The sequence below is a fragment of the Bos mutus genome, chromosome 20 (assembly GCF_027580195.1).
Source record: "Bos mutus isolate GX-2022 chromosome 20, NWIPB_WYAK_1.1, whole genome shotgun sequence".
Classification (NCBI taxonomy): domain Eukaryota; kingdom Metazoa; phylum Chordata; class Mammalia; order Artiodactyla; family Bovidae; genus Bos; species Bos mutus.
In genome coordinates, this window is record NC_091636.1 from 14,362,305 (window position 1) to 14,382,851 (window position 20,547).

A 20,547-nucleotide genomic window follows, 5' to 3' on the forward strand; every position below is an offset into this window, starting at 1 on the left:
AGGGAATCACAGTAGTAGGTTACGATACTACAGACACAGGCTTTGCCCGTAAGGCACATGATGATGAATACTACATGGATGATACCAAAGAATTTATTGTAAATGTAGTGGCAAATACACTGAGAATAGCTATCATTAAAAAGAAATTAGAAAATTACACATGTTTAAAGTATGTGCTTTTTTCCACCACCTTTACATTATATGACTAGTACCAACATTTAAGTACTGAAATACTTAATGGGATGGTCCATTTTCACATAATTTCATGACTCTCTTCAAAGCAGTGGATCATGAATTGCAGTTTCAATTATTATTCTCTGTTTTTATCAATTCAGTAATGATCTGGAGAATCTTGTCATCTGGATGGAAGAAGAAAAAACCAATGAATAAATTCATCACTGACTAATTTTTCAGTGTATACACATGTAAACCACAGGTATACTTCATTAAAAGATTCTTTTAAATTAGAATACAGAGTTAACACCAGCAATATTCACTTATAAAACTAGAGATGCCTCTATTATTTCTTAAAAATTCTATTCAGACAGTATATTTCCTAACTTTTTCACCTAGTTCAAGTCTACTTTTTGACTCATCCATGCACTTCAGAATTAGCCGGGATGCCAACAGTATGGGCAAGGAATAAAGCACTGTTTATCTGTTTTTCCATGTATAGTTCAAAGGAAACAAAAAATTTACCAGGGAAGTGCGCTAGGAGAAGTGTGGATGGCAAAGTGATAGACCGCTCTACATAACAAAGGAATCAAACACCAATTAATTGGACAAACAGACTAAACAGGGGCTACGTTATTTGTTAGAGGTTTTCACAGCTGCCTCTGCTTTTAATCAGTTGGTCTGATATTGTGACTTCATAACTACTTTCTGAATAGTTGTAATTATCAGGACTCCAAGACTGAAATTCTTATCTTACTAGACACTTCAATAAGAAAATGGTCTACGTTTCAATGACTGCAATGGAGAAGTCTGATAACTGGGCCCATGGGCTGACACTCAGGCTCTTGGAGGCTATAGTGGCGTTAAATAAAAAGGAGTGAGGGAAGAAAGTTCACTGGCTGCAAGGCGAACAGGACAGGTCTAGACAGAACTATGATTTTCAGTCTGAGGAACAGTATAGTAGAAAATACAAGAGCAACTTCAGTTATTTCTTTTTCAAAAGCTTGGTGTCCCTTAGATCCCAACTTCTTTTACTCTAAAGTCCAGAAAGAGAGGACACTAATGTACTTCATCCTCCCTGAAGTCAAAAATACATGCCTCATCAGAGGGCAGGTTCCACTTTTCCTGTTATGGCAAAGATAAACATTGAAAGCATTTTAAAATTGATTTTTCTTTATTTAAAAGTTGAGGTTCAACCTGTCCTTAATATAATGTATTTTTTGTTGTTGTTGTTTTAGGCTGTTTTGTAGTGCACAGAGTTCCTCAAGGGAAGAGCCCACTTCTCTTAATATGTCAAGACCTGATTTAAGTTTCCAGCAGTACAGGAAAACTAACACAGTTAAATGCTTATTCATTCACCTTCCGTTATGGAAATTAATAAAGTGTGAGACTTCAGGGCAGTAGCACTAGACCAGCAGCTCCCCAACTTGCCTACCTACTAGAATTAATTGGGATATTTGTTAAATATAATCACATTGAACAAATTGATCAATTCTTATCATTAAAAACAAGAAAATGAAACTGATGTGATGAAATGGGAAGGATATAGCACCAACCAAAAAATATTCTTTTCCTAAAAACCAGATTCTAATCAAGTCATTAGGTATACTACTAGTTTTCAGGAAATATAGAGAATGTGTATGTATGTGAGTTGCTCAGTCATGTCCAACTCTTTATGACCCCATGGACTGTAGCCCACTAAGCTCCTCTGTCCATGGAATTTTCCAGGCAAGAAGACTGAAGGGGGCTGCCATGCCCTTCTCCAGGGGATCTTCCCGACCGAGGGATCAAACCCATGTTTGCAGAAAATATAGGGAACAGAGAAACATTAAATCAAAGCATGAAGATCCAACTGCCCAAATCCTAAATGTAAGAAATTCTACCAGAAAAACAACCTAGTTTATTAAAAATAATTGCATTTAAAAATGGGGATGGTAGTACAGGGGAAGTGTTACAGATGAAAGGATTATAAAACAGCAATATGGCCATAGGCTTCTCCCATAGAGGAGATTCAGTATGCCTGAGGTAGGTCTTTGGACCATATTTATATATATTTAACAGCTGCCAGGATAACTCTGATGATTTGGCAAGTCTGGGAAACACTATACCAGACTACCCTGGAGGAGGGCATGGCAACCCACTCCAATGTTCTTGCCTGGAGAATCCCCATGGACAGAGCAACCTGGTGGGTTACAGTCTACGGGGTTGCAGAGAGTCAGACACGACTGAGTGACTAAGCACAGCAAAGCACATACCAGACTAAGTGGCAACTCAGGTGTCCCCTGCAGATTTCTGTTGAAGGATTACAGACTAACAGCTCTACATTTGGGAGACTGGTAGAGAAAACATATTGAGAACCTCAGAGAAAGTTTCTCTTTCTTAGAGTCAGACACTTACTTTCAAGAGACATCTTAGGGTTTTCAAGTTTTTTTCTTAAAACAGAATCAATGAGAACTCGTAGCTGCTTGAAAATGACAGCTATCTTAACAGGTGCCTGTTGAGAGATGACAAATTGAACATTAATCCCAGGAGTGTGAATGCGTTTAGAAAAAATCAAGGTAAGCATATATGCCTTACAATGTGCTTTAACACATATTGACTTAAATATAAAATGTTATGGGAAAAATAAATTACCTTCTGCAGCTAAGAGACATAAACTTCAATTTCCTTATAAGTACCCATAAACTTGATACCTCTTTCCAGAGTATAGCAACCATTTTGCAATTGTTTTCTTCTCTTGTATCAACTCTATGGGAGTGAAGACTACAGTTTCGTTTTTGTGCTTTTTGATTTTATTGCTCAAAAATGCTTCATTTTTTAATTAGCTTTCTGACTCTGTGCTTGTACTTTCAACAATTTCACAATGATCTTCTGCTCCTCGATAAGGAAAGCATGCTTATCCTGTCGTGGACACATTTAGCACATATAGAACCATCATAGGCCCAGCTGATTGTGTTTTTTCATTTTAGACAACCTCCTAAGAACTTCAGGTCTCACAGCATGAACTCCTTGAAATCGGCCTGGGCACAGCCCACATGTGGATTCTGGTGCTTTCCCAACCTTCTCGGTATAAAGGCAAACAATGCCATTACCAGGGATTTGGGACAGCCTGGTTTTGTTAGAGGCTGTATTGTAGGACGGCCTCCGACGGTAGGTCAGACACTGGACCATCCTGAATACCTCTAGATATCGTCCCCGGAAGAGGAAGAAAGAGGACTACAGGTTTTAAAATGTAATTTTTAAAATAGCTTTACTAAGGAATAATTTATAGATCATAAAAATTTACTGTGTACAACTCAATGATTTTTAATGAACTTATAGAGTTGTACAGCCATCACCACAATCCAGTTATAGAACACTATCACCATCTCCCCCTCTTTGTGAGAAGTGCACATATTTTTTAAACTGCATTTAAAATTTACATCTCCAGTCTTAGACAAACAGCTATCATGGTATATCAGAGCAGAATGTATTAGATTTGCTTAAAGTGGTCAATGTTGATAAGTTATAGAGACATAAACTTATTGTTGGTAGCACACTGGTTGGTCTAATTTTTCCAGAGGAGAATTTTAACAGTATGAATTAAATGAATTTGTGTCTTTTTATAGGTGGCATGATATAGCAGAAGGAGCACAAGTCTGAGGATCATATAGTTCTAGGTTTAAACCTTGCTCTACCATTAACAATCCATGTAAGCTATTTAACTCTAACTCAGCTTAAGTGCCTCGTCAATAGAAAGAAATCATCTAACAAGGTTGTTAGGGTATTAAATTAGGATGATCCATGTAAAATTAACTACTGAAGTCCACCACATGGCAAATCATTATTACTGACAATAAATGCAATATGCAATTAGGAATATAGTTTGATTTTAAAATTAAGCAGGTTTAAAACCATACAGGCAAGATAAAATATGGACGTCTTCTATTTAAGTCAAACCATAGGAAGAAATTATGCAAACTCCAATAAAAAAAAAAAAAAAAAAAAAAATCTATCTCAATGGTATTGGCAGTAAAATTTTAAGATCAGTTGTAGCATGTACCTGAAAATAGATCCAGCCATCAACAGAGATAAGGCGTTCCCGATGCTGAACTTCTATATCACCACCAAAAAGTAAAACTGGAAAAGGGGTTATTAGGGTAGTTTCCCTCAAATACACTCGGGCATATCGTATCTGTATTAAAAAAAAAAAAAAAGACACTTCATAGCCTAAAAAAATAAAAAATTCATTTTCTGTTTCATGTAAGCATTTTTCTATAATTTGCTACTATTTTAAATTGTTTTATAAAGCTACATGTCTACATTATGTTGCACAATCTCTTTTATAATAATCACAGTCACCATCTGTGTATTTATACTATTAAAAGGATTTCCAACATTAATTGTAAGGCTGAATTGTATACCTTGAACATAAAGTATGAAAAAGTAGTGTTATGCTAATACTGTTAAATAATTAGTGGAAAGATAAAAATTATGATTAAGTTTCAAAGTGCCTGGTTTCTACAGCAAGGTTTAGCAATGACCATTAGTCAGGAATTTGTCATGTTTTACATATTTAAGTTTGCTGACAGCTGGGATTTACTCAAGCCAGTGCTTGAAATTATGGATCTTTATTAATTTAATGAGCTATGATTCAAAAGGTTGACTGTTTTAATCTACAAATATTTGCTATTAAGTCATCTTAGGTTGCATTGTGTCTCAGACTGCTGTAACATCACGTTTAGTTCTATCCCATTCCATATCCCCCTTATTTGGAGATGTAGAAAAAAGACATGTTTATATTTTTGTTGAGAAACCATGAACATCTTGATTTCAAATATGAACAAACATGAACAACTCAGTTTAAGAACCAAATATACTATTTGGTAGGCATCCAAATTTGTTATGACTGACTTCTAGAATAATGTCCCGAATACTGGAATTTAAGAATGAGCACTTTACCTTCTCCTGGTATAAAAGCCATCCATAAATCTGCAAATCTCGATTAACTGAGGATGGATGTACTTGTGCTTTGCCTTGGGCTGTCTCCACAATGCAAGCCAATTTTTCTGTAATATCAACTGATTTTGTGTAGATTATCTTTCCCACATTGTCATACAGTCCAGCAGTAAGTACAGCTTTAAGAAGGGCAATTTCTTGGAAGGAAAGGGTCTGTGTGGCTCTGTTTCCTTCGAAGGTATTAGAAGTTGTAGATGATAAAAATCCTGCTGCTTTAACCAACTTGATTAACTCCTGCTTTACATCCTAGATTGGTTTGTTAAAAAGAGACACGATCATAATCAGTTAAAGAAGGTGCAAAACAACCTTGTACTTTATATTACTGTTTCCTATCAAAATGGACAGGATTCCAAAAAGCTAAAAAGAGAATTACCACATGATCTAGCAATCTCAATCCCGGGCATATATCCAGAAAAAAATGAAAACACTAATTCAAAAAGATACATGAACTCCAATGTTCATAGATGTTTACAAAATAGCCAAGACATGAAAGAAACCCAAATGTCCATCAACAGACAAATGGAGAAAGATGATAATACACACACACACACACACAATGGGATATTATTCAGCACAAAAAGAATGAATTTTTGCCTTTTGCTACAAAGTAGATGGACCTGGAGGGCATTATGCTAAGTGAAATAAGTCAGACAGACAAAGAAAAATACTATATGTTATCACTTATATGTGGACTCTAAAAAAAATAAAATTAGTGAATATAACACAAAAAAGAAACACAAACATAGAGAACACATTAGTGGCCACCAGTAGGGAGAGGGAAGGAGCGAGGGGCAAGGTAGGGATAGGTGGCTGAGAGGTACAATCTACTATGTGTAAAATAATTAAGTTACAAGGACATGTTGCCAGCACATGGAATATACCCAATAAAACCCAATATTCTGCAGTTAACCATAATGGACTATCATCTTTAAAATTTGTGAATCACTATGTATATACCTGAAATTAATATTATAAACCAACTACATGCCAATTAAAAAAAACTTGCGGAATTTGGCATGCTAAAATGTTTCATTTCTAACCTTATTATATTAACATTTGTCAAATATTTTCCTAATCCATCATATTACTAAGTAAAACCAGCAGCATGAAGTATATATCTCTGTGCGTTCTTGTTTTGTTTTTTTTTTTAATATTTTTTTGGCCACATCTCATGGAATGTGGGATCTTAGTTCCCTGACCAGGGATCAAATCCATGACCCTGCATTGGAAGCACAGAATGCCGACCACTGGACTGCCAGGGAAGTCCTTGTGCATTATTCTTTGAATAAATAATACTTTATTAGTTTAGCCAACTCTTTAGGCATTTCATTAACGTATCAGTTTATTTTCAGTTTAACACAGCCAATACTTTGAAGAAATGTTTTAATATATTACTATTCCTCAAGTTCCGTAAATATATAATAAAACTTTAGTAAAAATGAAAAAAAAACCTGCCACTTGCAGCAACGGTGATGGACTGACAGTATGCTAGTGAAGTGAGGCAGAGAAAGACAAACACTGTGTGCTATCACTGAACTGTGGGACCTGAAATAAACAAACGCATACAGCAAAACAGAAACGGCCGCACAGATAGAACAAACAAGTGGCACCACTGGAGGAAGGCAAAGGGGGCGGAGCAAGACAGGGATATGGAATTAAGCGGCACACACCAGTCTGTATAAAACAGACAGGCAACTAGGATATATTGTACATCACAGGAACTATAGTCAGTATTTTACAATCACTTCTAATGGAGTATAATCTAGAAAATTATTGAATCACTGTGCTGTATGCCTATTATATTATAAATCAACCATACTTCAATTAACATACGAATGTCTAATAAGTGAAAGCAATAAAAATGTGCCTGAATGCATTTTCATTCAGTATATCTACTTTAACAGTAGCTCTGCTTTCAATAGTTTTACTCAATAAGGATGGGCTCATAGAGACACTGAGGAAGAACTACAGAGGACTCTGATCCTAGACTGCGAGAACCTTCTTCACTTGTCTCTGGGAAACAATTTCCTGAAGAACTCTGACCATGTTTATTAATGGCAACCATCTAAACTTGTTGCTTAAAATCTTTTTCTACCTTTAGTAATGCCAATCAGCTAAAATACCACAGGGAGGATGAGTATTTTTTTTTAAAAATCCAATTTTATTTTTTTGCCTTTTTTAAAATTGGAGGCTAATTACTTTACATGGATTTGGGTGGACTCCGGGAGTTGGTGATGGACAGGGAGGCCTGGTGTGCCGCAGTGCTGCAGTTCATGGGGTCGCAAAGAGTCAGACACGACTGAGCGACTGAACTGAACTGAACTGAATTACTTTACAATATTGTGGTGGTTTTTGCCATATATTCACATGAATCAGCCATGGGTGTACATGTGTTCCCCATCCTGACCCTCCCTCCTACCTCCCTCCCCATCCCATCCCTAAGGGTCATCCTGGTGTACCAGCCCTGAGCGCCCTGTCTCATGCATCAAGCCTGGACTGGCGATCTATTTCACATATGATAATATACATGTTTCAATGCTATTCTCTCAAATCATCCCACCCTTGCCTTCTCCCACAGAGTCCAAAAGTCTGTTCTTTATATCTGTGTCTCTTTTGCTGTCTCGCAAGGATGAGCATTTTTAAAGTAGACAGGATACAAGTGATTAAAAGATGAAGTTTACATTTAGGATTTCCTTGAGTTTTCTGGTTTGGGACTTAAGGGACTTCAATTCCAGGAGAAGAAAAATCAGACAGACAGTTGCTGTAATACCACCAGACTGGTAAAGAACTGAAAACCCTGTAGCCTAGGGGAGGTGAAGACAAGGCTGATAGAAGGAAGGGAGTGGGGGGCAACTTGAAGGTCTGGAGGAAGTGGAGTGCAGACAAAGGAGCGTTGCTTATCTCTCCATATCTTGAACCCAAGCCAGACAACCTTTTAAAATATGAGCATAGAATAGGGGAATTATGTGAGAGGTTAAGTTTATTTTCTGAATGCTTTTATAGCACGTCTGCCCTAAACACCATTTCCCTTTAAATGCTGTACTACACTTGAGACATATCAACCGATTTTAACATGTGGACCTTGTGTGGATCATGATTTGAACTAGCTGTAAAAAAAAAAAATATGAAAAATCAGGGATATTTACACACTGTATAGTTGACGATATAAAGGAATTATTTTTCAAGGCATGATAATGCTAAAGAAAAAAACAAGTCCTATACTTCAGAGATATATAATAACCTGACATCTGGGATTTGCTTCAAGATCATCTAGAGGGCAGAGAGTGGATTAAGGGCAGTATAAGTAAAACAAGACTGAGCACATGTTGATAACTATGAAGTGTGAAGTAAGTACACAGGAGTTCACTATACTATTGTCACGTTTATGTATAGTTGAAAATTTCCATGATAATTCAAAGTAACAACTGATTTTCAGAGCTGAGAAAAACTGTAGCATATCCCCAATTCAATTTCTTTTTTTAAAATGAGAAACTGAGACTAAATTAACCTTCTCCAAGCTTGAGCTGTTGAATAGACAACTATCCTAATTCCCAAACTAGTTATTTCTATGAAATCATATTGCATCTTTGACCACTTCCTGAATATAATATGATTGTTAAACACTATTTTGGAAGCAAAGTTTTAACCACTGAACAGCCAAGGAAGTCCCTGTTAAATACTATTTGAATAACCATGTAATACAGGTTACCTGTTGTGGTAAACAAAACAAAAAAATCACAAATTCATTAATTTAGCAAATGTTTATTAAACACTTACTATGTGTCAAGCACTATCCTAGGCATTTCTTTTCCCAACATAATCCCACTGGTCCACCATATGACCCTAAATTAAGACAGTTGCATTAAGACTTACCTCTAGGGTTAACAGTGATGTTCTATTAAGAAAGTTCTTCCGGCAATATGCTATTTCAGAACGATAGCCTCCTTCCTGCCGTGCTTTTTTCCATCTATGTAAGAAAAATGACCAAAGTTTAATGTTTCCAAACTCTCACTTTCAGAGGTACTAACCATAGCTTTAATTATATTATAATCATGTAAAATGAGGAAGGGCCTTGCCTGTTTTAAGAGCTAGCCAATTTCAACTACAATACAGGTATTTTTTGCTTATGTATAACAGTAAATTAATAACTTCAAATATAAGGTAATATACACATAGTAATACAAAGTACATTGTTCTTAAAGTTTAGGATTATAAAAATACAAATCTCTAAAATAATTATACCTGACAGATGAAGTAACTAATACTAAATTTAAACCTTAAATGTATCTTTTTAATAAAAGTCAAAGATAAATTTTTTAAATAGTTAATACCCCCAGGTTTGACCTACTGACAAAACCCAGATTATTTCTTTACCCCAGGTATGCATTGTAGATCGTCAGATGATCTGAATCTGCCATGGCCAAGGCTGATTTTGCAAGATCTGCTTCATCTTTTCGACCAATTGGTGTGATAAAAGGAGACTTCTCTGTCATAACTGCAGCTAATGTTGCCTGCCCATAAATAAACAAAAAAATTTAACCTTAAAGAGATACACACTGAAAGCTGATTTGTATTGTAATAGAAAGCAAATCATAAAACAACTGCACTTTCAAGTTGCATGCTTCTTCTTTTGAATTTACTGTGTTCTAATAATAGCTAGCATTTTCGTTTTAGTTAGTTACTTTTAGTTTCATTTTATGGAATTTAAAAAATCTATCATTTACTTTTATATTATCTTTGTGAGACAGGGAAGTAATAGCAACAGAATCAGGATTTTAAAAAATGAGTATTTGTGCAAGAGACTGATAGTCTGTCACACAGTTAAAAGAAATTCCTTAATCACAGACCAGAGATCTTGACTCTGAGTCTGAATTTCCATTGCCTACAATGCTCCTTAAATATTAAATTCTTAAATAATCTGGACTATATATCAACCCATTTGTTGTTGCTGCAGCTTTTCAGATCAACTATCATGGCAGTAGATATTTCTTGGACTCAACACAATTCTGGTATATATTTCTGATACTAGGGGAAAAAAAAAAGACTAGAGTAAGTTATACTCTCTCCATTTTGATTTCAAACAGCCTTATTTGTAGTCCCAGAAAAGGCTACAACTTGATAAAGTTGGAATGGCAAAGCAGGCAAGAGATTCAGAGAGAGGCAAAAAGTTTGTTAATTCTGAGATAATTTGAGAAAACAGAATTGCTGGTAATTGCTAGCTCAGAGAAAACCCAGAAAAAGGGAAGGAAGTTTTGATTCTAAAGTGTGGAGTTCAAAACTGTCAATGAATCCATCTACTATATGAATCATCTACTATATATATATATACGCACACACACACACACAAAGAATTAAGTAAATATTTCAAGTGGGATGTTTGATAGCAGAAGTCTACAAGCCAAAACCCTTTTACAAAATAATACCCACAATACACAAGAGTATATGGGTGAAGATACTTTCTTGTATATAAATATAAAAAGTTAAATATTCAAAAATTTTTATTAAGCATTCAGATTTTCTGGCTTTAATGTTAGTATGCTGCTGCTGCTGCTAAGTTGCTTCAGTCGTGTCCGACTCTGAGTGACCCCATAGATGGCAACCCACCAGGCTTCTCCGTCCCTGGGATTCTCCAGGCAAGAACACTGGAGTGGGTTGCCATGTCCTTCTCCAATGCATGAAAGTGAAAAGTGAAAGGGAAGTCGCTCAGTTGTGCCCGACCCTTCACATCCCCATGGACTGCAGCCTACCAGGCTCCTCCGTCCATGGGATTGTCCAGGCAAGAGTACTGGAGTAGGGTGCCATTGCCTTCTCTGTAATGTTAGTATAGACACTCTATTTAGTTAAAAATTTTTTCCCAACTTAATACCTCCCCAAGCAAAATGATATTTACAGTGAAGAAGCAGCAGTGTTGCTTGTCTTACCACTGGATCCAGGCAGCCAAAAATGGCGCCAAAAATAAGCATCTTGCCAATCTTGACATTCACAGGCAGAGCTGCAAGGTGCTGGCCCAGTGGGGTCAGTTTAGGCTCGTTTAGTTCACAAGCTCCAATTTTTCGGAGTAAATTCATTGCATTGCTGATTACTTGAAGCTGAGGAGGATCTAAAGCTTTGGAGAGGAAATCTTCAGGAGAACCAAGATTGCATTTCTGCAGATTGAAAAAGTGATAAATTTGGATGTGATCAGAAAAAATTTTAAAAAAGATGGTCAAACTGGAACTAAAAATAAGTAAAATTTTAAGCAAAGAGGAGATTTTTCCAGTTGCATATTTTTAGTTTCTTCATTCCTGATTTTTATAGAACCAAAAAATCTAAGAACTGAAGGATATTTTAGATCTTTCATACCAGGAAGCCTTTGGTCTAGTTCAGGACTTTTCAAGACCAGCTCTGTTGTTAGTGGGCCCAGATAATTCTTTGTTTTAGGGGACTGTGCTGTTCACTGTAGAGTGTTCAGCAGCATCCCTGGTCTTGACCCACTAGATGTCCATAGCATGGTCTCCCTCTCCCCTCAGTTCTGACAACTAAAAATGTCTCCTGACATTCCAGGCTTTCCCTGGTAAGCAATATTATCCCCAGTTGAGAACCAGGTTCTGGGCTATGAGTCTGTATTTTAATTTCTTAAAGTATGAGTGCCTATGGCAGATTTAAAGCACAGTGAGTTACTTACAAAATATGGGGGAAGGGGGAATTTCTTAGAGCAGAGTAAATAAAATACTTGAAAATCTAGTGCAACAGAAGGTAAGATAAATTTAGGTCTTCTTTTTCTTTTTTCTTAGAAAGGGGTGGAGAACAAAAGTTCATCTAAATTCCCTTGGGATTACCATAATATGAAGACATAATTCCTCCAAAGGCACACGCAAGATTTCAGGGACAGAATAGTCCATAAAGCCTTCAAATCTGAAAAATAAGGTAATATAATCCTAAACACATATTATCAGAAATGCCACGCTGGTTTGTGTGTTTTTAATCTCCAGGCTATGCCGTACCTTTCTCTTGTATACATGCGGAAACAGAAGCCATCTCTGACCCGCCCAGCTCTCCCCTGGCGCTGCAGAGCACTGGCTTTGCTGACAAATGTCTCAACCAAAGAACTCATCTGACTGCTCTCATGGTACCTAGAAAAATGTTTTAGGAGATAATATGTAGATAACCGACTTAAATCAAAATCTAAAAACAAAAGGGGAAGTATTTGATTCTAAAGTTGAAGATTAGAATGCCTATTAATTATGCAATAAGAATTCTTTGAAAAAGTGAGAAATTCTGCTGTGAACATCACAATTCAAAGCACCTTTCACAAAATACAGTTCAACCCTGAAAACACTTCCTCTAAAGGTACAGTTAAAAAAAATCAGGAGTATATTTTGTACTGGACAGTCATACTCATTTCCAAATATTGCTAAAGTTTTCTAAGATTAGGGACAGTGTATATAGATTAGAATAGACCACAAAGATGATCTCCCTTATTTGTTAAATATAAACATCAAAACATTTATAAAGCAATAATCTTTCTGTTAAAGTTATTTAACAGTTAAAGTCATCTACTATGCTCCAATTACTGTACTACGTACTTTCAATTTATGAAATTTTAATTTTCCCACTTACATATGAGGAGAATACTGATAATTATAACTGATGTCATATTACTTGCTCAAGACTATAGATCAGAGATTTATAATCTAACTCTGATTCTAAAACCCATGCTTTTTTATAATCCCACAAATAATGCTTTTGTAAAACAATTTATTTTACAAACTAACTGATAAGTATTTATGTCTGAACGTTTTCTTAGCACTTTCCTATCAGTAGCAGTACACTGATATTACTTATGGGAAAACTGATGACATCAATTTTGACGTTTATTCTCAGACATTTAAAACTTCCCTACAGCTTCTCTGAAACCTTTTGTTTTGGACAGAATTAGGACATTTGAGATGTTCCCCATGTGATTCTGAGATCTAGTGCTTGTTTTGGCAGTACATGTACTGACTGGGATGGTTCTGTGATGTCTCCTAACAATTCAAGAGTCCCAAGCTCTTTTCAGGTTAAATATGTTTTGATTTGGGAGGAAAATGCAAACTTACTTATTTTCTTTCGTTCTTCCAGTATCAATTACAAATACAACATCTGGAATAGTGATACCTGTCTCTGCAATATTTGTTGCCAAAACAATCTGAAAACACAAAGCCAAAACATTTAGGTAACAACTTTCAGCCATGTGCCATCACTTAAAAATTCTTTAGTTTAGCCAATGCATTTTAAAAAGTGAATTCCAATTATTCTTTACAAAAATTCACAATCTAATTGCTATTGCTGTGTAACTTAAATTTGCTCTAATTAATTTTATCACCTCATTAATTATTAAAGTATTTCCAACAGAAATACTTTTAGTCCCTTAATTCTAGTCAGTCATTTTAAAAATGATACACATAGAATGGGAAAGTGGGTCAGAGAATGGAGACTGCTCAGCAGAAACTTTACAATTATTAGGGAATACTTTCTTTAGTAAGGAGAACTGGTGGGTTGTTGCCCCGGCTCTGCTACTTATTAGCTTTGCGACCTGGGCAAGTCATTTTACCTCTCTGGTCTCAAATTAGGAGGTAGAAATATATTTCTTAGGTCCCTTTCTAGCTCAAAAGTTCTTAATGGTGATGGCTGAATAGCCCATCTTCTTGTGTGTGTGTTTTTTTCTTCTGTTGAGTCTTTGGAGGTGAAACATTTAGGAAACTCTAGGTCAGTTCACTATGTTATCACTCTATCTCAATACTGAATGCTTGCTTTTCTTATCCTTCATCCTAGGAAAGAGAACCCAGATTATTAAGACTTAGATAGGACCTAGGTGATCAAAGTGTTTAGAGGTGGTGGAATTCTTTTCTTCAGACAAAATCTTTCAGAGAAGCCCAAATGTTACAGATCAGAGCATAACCTATGAACCCCTGGATTTTTCAGAGCACAGTTAGAAAATCATAAATTTAATTCAACCCCTTTTAAAGATGAGAAAGTAAGGCTGAGTAGGTTGTCAAAGGCCACAGACATGGCAGCAGCTTCGGGACAAGAATCTGAGAAACTTTTTCCAAGTATCTCTTCATTCAGAATCCTGAAGACAGGAGACAATGAAAATACCTTAAGATTGTTTCCTAACCTAATGTTCTCTGTGTTGCAAAAATGATCAGGGATGAATAGATTATAGAGAACAAAAAAAAAGAATCCTCCCAGGATTTAAGTAGCTTCTGACATCAAACATCCTTTGTGTTCTCTTCTTGAAGGAATAGTAGTGACTTTTTCTTCTCAAAAGCAACAATAATGCCATGTTTTTAAACTGCTGCTGCTGCTGCTAAGTCGCTTCAGTCGTGTCCGACTCTGTGCGACCCCAAAGACGTCTGGCAGCCCACCAGGTTCCCCCGTCCCTGGGATTCTCCAGGCAAGAACACTGGAGTGGGTTGCCATTTCCTTCTCCAATGCATGAAAGTGAAAAGTGAAAGTGAAGTCGCTCAGTCGTGTCCGACTCTCAGCGACCCCATGGACTGCAGCCTTCCAGGCTCCTCCATCCATGGGATTTTCCAGGCGAGAGTACTAGAGTGGGGTGCCATTGCCTTCTCCTACCACTCCTCTAAAGTTATTGATAACACATAATATAAACACCTAACATAATATAAATATAAATTGAATTTTAATATTGGGTTCATTTTTGATGATATTAGACTGTAGAGCATCTGGAATCTGCCATGTATAAGGCACTTAATAACTGTCTTTGATGATAGGGAGTCATTTTCATGAACTGTTCTCAGGTGGATCACATATAAATTTGATGTACTGAGTTTTACCTTCCTGACTCCTTGAGGAGGAAGTGTGAATGCTGCAGCTTGATCTTGAGTTGAAAGAATAGAATGCAGAGCTATCACTTTATATCTGAAAGTTAAAATCATAGTTCTTAGCAAGAGTTTCTCTTTAGAAGACACTGCAAAGAATAACAAAATTTATTTGCAAATAGGAAGCAATTTAAAAATGTTTTATTATGAAAAATTTTAAACACACACAAAAGTTCTGAGAATAATATATATATACTCATTGATGAGAAAAAATTTAATATGAATTATATGAATGTAGGGTTTAAAGAATTTTAAAAAATATATTCTGATGCCAAAGTGATAATGATAACAGCAGTAATAAACTATATGAAAACAAACACAGTAAAGAGCCAGCTCAGTCTGTGTGGATGATAAGCTGCAGTGCTGTTGGGGTTTTGCACCGTCCCACGGGGTGGGGAGGGGAGTCACCATCTTATTCTTAACTACAAGTTTCCCTCTGCTAAATCATATTAAGAAAATAAAACAAATGTAGAAAAAGTACCTAAAATTTTTAGTAGATAAAATGCTATAACAGAAAGTTAAAATAAGAATTGCTTTGTCATGGACAATTTTAAATAAAGGTGAAAAGACTTTGAAAGCTCTGATCAAGAATTTTAATGTACAAAACACTGCTCTATTTTAAAACTACCAGGAATATAATGAAGATCTGTAGTTACCGTTCTGAAAAAAATCTTCTGTCAGTTGATAAGAGATCATACAACTGTTGAATATGAGCAAGGCCTGGTAAAAAGATCAGTACTGCTCCTTCAACATTTTTGAACTGAGGACTTCTGTCTGAAATTTTTTGAAAGATACAGTATTCAAAAATAAGGAACAGCATATAAAATATTAATAAAACATCTCCAGTTAGTAGAAAAGTTTTATCAAAACAAATGGAGACACATTAGAAATAGGTACATACCTAAATATGTAAGAAGTTCCAAAATGAGATCCAGGTTGATTTTATGAGGATTCATGTAGAGAATAGCATGCTGTGTGCGACTGCTATACTTTTGGTAAAATGGATTTAAATCAGCACTTGTTCCAGTCTGAACTGGGATGTATTCCTAAAAGAAACATAATCGGAAAAACCTGAACAAAAATATGAAGTAAAGACAAAGAAGGAAAAAACGAGCTACTTGCGTTTATTTAAATCTATATTTTTCTGTCACCATTATTTCATTAAAATATAGCAAGAATACAATTTTTAACAGTATTAAAGTATGATAAAATTTCATCTCTATCCTATTAATTTCTCCCAGCCCCCTGAAGTACAGCAAAACTTTTAATCTTGGCATGTAAACACTTAAAGAAATGAAGAAAAACAGAATAATGGCTGCGCTGTTCTGTGGCAACTGAAAAGCAGGCCAAGAGGTCGTGATAACTTTACTAAGTAATTTACACCTACCTCATTCTAGATTCTACTTTGGTTGCTGAGTTCCAACTATCTCCTTTGAAATACTACCTTTAATTTTTTGACGTCTTTCTTTTGTTTCTAATCTCTGTTTCTACAGTTTTAAGAAGATTTTAGTTTTTGCTTCCTTGATTTATCTGCTTAATTAAAAGATTAACTAAATTTGTCCATTAGATGAATGAAATATTGTAGATACAGTGAAAACATGTAAATAGTACCACTGGTCAAAATGCAGGAGCATAGCTTTTGTGATATTCCTAAAATTATGTCATTCAGACTAAACTAACTCTCTATGAAGAACTGTGCTTCCCTGGATGGCTAATGCCAGCACAAAGGCTCTTAAGAAAAATCAGTGGCAGGGATCTAGACTCTGGGCCTGCACCAGCCAATTTAAGGTGTTGAGATAAAGCAAATATCATAAACCAAACAGTAAGTAAAAACAGTAAAAGAGTCAATAAAACAAAGATTAAAGAAATTATCTTTAAGATTTGCTCATAATCGTATCTGTTATTCCTCTAACAAAATGTATTTGAATGCACTGTGCCAGCCACATGACTTTAAAACTCTTATGGTAGTTTGTGCCTTGGACATCATCATCAGATGTCTTTTAAAATGTTTTCTTCTTACCTGATACTTTTTTATTCCCCTGCTTTGGTTGTAACATTAATGGTTATTTCTTCTTCCTCCTCCAGAAATTTCTGACAATATTCTGAGTCTTTCTCCAGTACAAAGCCTGTTTCCTCTATTATATCTTCAAGATGAAAAACCTGCACAGATGAAGGCATATGAACAGTGAGCTCAAATTCATTTCAGTAAATATCATCTTAAAGAGAACAAGGGATTGCTAGCTTCCTGAATGTTACCACATGCTAATTAGAATATTATGAAAAAAATTTTTTCTGCATTATTTGGGAATGAAGAACTTGCCTGATATAGATGTGTATCTGTCCCTAGCAGTTCTAGGACAAAGTACATTATGGTGTATATTTTTTACATGTGAAAATCAATTTAAAGATTGTTTATCAGCTGAACCAAAAGGGCAAACAGTGAGAACAGAAGAAAGCTTCAAAGACAAATCCCCCTCAATTTGAGGGATGGGTGGAAAGTTCAGTTCAGTTGCATCCAACTCTTTGCGACCCCACAGACTGCAGTACGCCAGAATTCCCTGTCCATCACCAACTCCTGAAGCTTACTCAAACTCATGTCCATCGAGTCGGTGATGCCATCCAACCATCTCATCCTCGTTTGTCCCATTCTCCTCCCGCCTTCAGTCTTACCCAGCATCAGGGTCTTTTCCAATGAGTCAGTTCTTCACATCAGGTGGACAAAGTGCTGGAATTTCAGCTTCAGCATCAGTCCTTCCAATTAATATTCAGGACTGATTTCCTTTAGGATGGACTGGTTGGATGTCCTTGCACTCCAAGGGACTCTCAAGAGTCTTCTCCAACACCATAGTTCAAAAGCATCAATTCTTCAGCGCTCAGCCATCTTTATACTCCAACTCTCATATCCGACTTCCACATGGTGGAAAAGCAGTTCCTTATTGTTAGGCAGTGACCCCAATCTGGATGTAGATTTGGCTTTGCTATAGAACTGTGTTTTATGCTGTGTACCTGAGGTATGTCATTCAGCACAATCCTTCCAGTCTACCCATGCTTAGTCAAGGCAGCTCAACTATCTGATTCCCAAGGCCAGCTCCAGGTCCTCTCTTGGCTTGCATTACCTTAGGAATAGTTCTAGGCTCAGACTTAAGGGGGAGAAGGCAATGGCACCCCACTCCAGTACTCTTGCCTGGAAAATCCCATGGACAGAGGAGCCTGGTAGGCTGCAGTCCATGGGGTTGCTAGGAGTCGGAGACGACTGAGCGACTTCCCTTTCACTTTCATGCATTGGAGAAGGCAACGGCAACCCACTCCAGTGTTCTTGCCTGGAGGATCCCAGGGATGGGGGAGCCTGCTGGGCTGCCATCTATGGGGTTGCACAGAGTCAGACACGACTGAAGCGACTTAGCAGCAGCAGCAAACTTAAGGGCCTATCTTCTGGGGACACTCACTGGTGGGCACGTAGTTTCTGTTTACATAGGCATTATTAAAAAAACTTACCTCAACAGGATAACTTCTTCCGGAAATTCTCAGAATAGGGCAGTGTGTGAAATAGGTAGAAAACTTTTCACAGTCTACAGTGGCACTCATGAGAATCAAATGTAAATCAGAACGTTTCTGTAAAATTTCCTTCAAGATAATTAGTAGGAAGTCTGACTGGACACTTCTCTCATGAACCTAGTATAAAGAGAATTAAAAAAAACAGTCATATATAAGGTCTGTGTGTTATTTGCTCAGTCGTGTTCAACTCTTTGCAACCCCATGGGCTGTAGCCCACCAGGCTCCTCTGTCCATGGAATTCTCCAGGCAAAAATACTGGAGGGGTTGCCATTTCCTTCTCCAGGGAATCTTTCCAACCAAAGGATCATACTCAGGTCTCCTGCATTGCAGGCAGATTCTTTAACATTTGAGCCACCAGGGAAGCCCTTACATAATAAGGTCTATTAAGAAGTTAAAACAATCAGACCTTCAAATCTACTAAAAGTTAATCAATATTTACATACAGTCAATACATAGAGAAGGTGAGAGAAGCTGTGTTTCAAATGAGGTAGATCTTCCAAATTGAAAATAAAGTCACCCTCTTTAAAACTGAAGTCAGTAAAAATCAGCATATAATGAACAAGATTAGCTATGATAGTAAGACTCTTACCTTAGGAGATAGTCTATAACTGTTCAGCTGATAAGATTAAAGTATCTCCCAAATTTCACTCAGAAGCCAGTGTAATGCTTAAAAGCTCTGCCACTAATATATAATTGAACAGACACAAAACTGCAGCAAGACAGATCGTTTATACACTTTTCTGCAAAGGGGGAATTATTTTAGTATGAATCTGACAGGTTCTATCAACTGCCTAAAAAATGGGTTTTATGCTTTTCAAACAGATGCATTTTAGGGATGAGCACTGTAAACTTGCTAAAGAGCATTAAAACATGGGATGTTGTCAGAACTTAGTATCTGCTGGATGTACTAGTCTATATTGCCATTTGCTGTACTGGATTTATTTCTACCCCATTTTATTTCTTGAGATTTAAAGTAGCATACAAAAGATAGAATACATTGAGATAACAAAAACTAAAACAGGTTTGATCAACAAAAATTAAAATAGGTTTGATCATTTTTCGTGGAAGGGAGGCAATAGTGGTTAAATGTTCAGACTCTGGAATTGCTTGCTTAGGCTTAATTCTTCTTGGCTTGATCAATTAAAATATGACTTTGGGAAAGTTATTCAAATATCCCTGGGCCTATTTCTTCTTCTATAAAACAATACAAATTTCATAGAGTGATTGGCTATCAGAGGAGATCAACAAATAGTACTCAGCATTGTGCTAGATGCTGGGGAATAATGACTGAAATAGTCATTTCAGAGTTTATAGCCTTATAATTGGATTCTGTATAGGATGGCTTGAAATTATATATGAAGGGCAACTATTTTGGGTTTTTTTCAGTCTAATATTCTTTTTTGGTTTTGTTTTATATATATATATTTTATATATGTTTATATATATATTTTTTATTGAGTTATAGTTGATTTACAATGTTGTATTAGTTCCTGCTGTACAGCAAGGGGTAGCTAATTCAGGTGGTCAGGAAGGCTGCTAAGAGGGAATTGATATCTATGCTGAGAACTGAAATGAGTTTTTAAAAAAGGAGGAAAGAACAGTATGAAAAAGGGAGAAGAAGTGGTCATGGGACATAACTTGTGCAAAATCATGGAGGACAGTGGGATCATACTACATTTCAAGAAATGATGCAACAAAAATAATGCCTTGAGCATGAGATGAGGAATGGGCAAGAGACAGAGAGGGTGAGGTGCTCAGTAATCTGTTCATATGAGGTCTCGTAAACTCTGTTAAGAAGCTGAGACTTTATCCTAATGAGTCAGGATAGTGAGTAAGATATTTTAAAGTAGGGGCATCATGTGGTTTGAATTTTGTTTTTAAAAAGGTAACTCTAGCTATAATGTGAAGAATGTAGAAGAGAACAAAACAGAAAGTAGGCACTTTAATTAGAAGCTTA

At 36.3% G+C, this 20,547-nt stretch overlaps 1 protein-coding gene and 1 pseudogene across 1 annotated transcript in view; both read right to left on the bottom strand.

Annotated features, from left to right (window-relative positions):
* Nucleotides 1-77: 77 nt before the first annotated feature.
* DHX29 (DExH-box helicase 29) overlaps nucleotides 78-20,547 on the bottom strand; it is a 47,303-nt gene continuing 26,833 nt past the window's right edge. The window contains 16 exon segments of the mRNA XM_005887378.3: nucleotides 78-359; nucleotides 2,572-2,668; nucleotides 4,217-4,348; nucleotides 5,116-5,418; nucleotides 9,046-9,139; nucleotides 9,547-9,683; nucleotides 11,094-11,318; nucleotides 11,991-12,066; nucleotides 12,156-12,284; nucleotides 13,251-13,339; nucleotides 14,991-15,075; nucleotides 15,692-15,809; nucleotides 15,937-16,081; nucleotides 17,056-17,075; nucleotides 17,078-17,195; nucleotides 18,531-18,707. Coding sequence (XP_005887440.2) covers nucleotides 304-359; nucleotides 2,572-2,668; nucleotides 4,217-4,348; nucleotides 5,116-5,418; nucleotides 9,046-9,139; nucleotides 9,547-9,683; nucleotides 11,094-11,318; nucleotides 11,991-12,066; nucleotides 12,156-12,284; nucleotides 13,251-13,339; nucleotides 14,991-15,075; nucleotides 15,692-15,809; nucleotides 15,937-16,081; nucleotides 17,056-17,075; nucleotides 17,078-17,195; nucleotides 18,531-18,707 — 2,001 coding nt within the window. The 3' untranslated portion in view covers nucleotides 78-303.
* LOC138984182 (large ribosomal subunit protein eL34-like) lies at nucleotides 2,676-4,199 on the bottom strand (annotated as a pseudogene).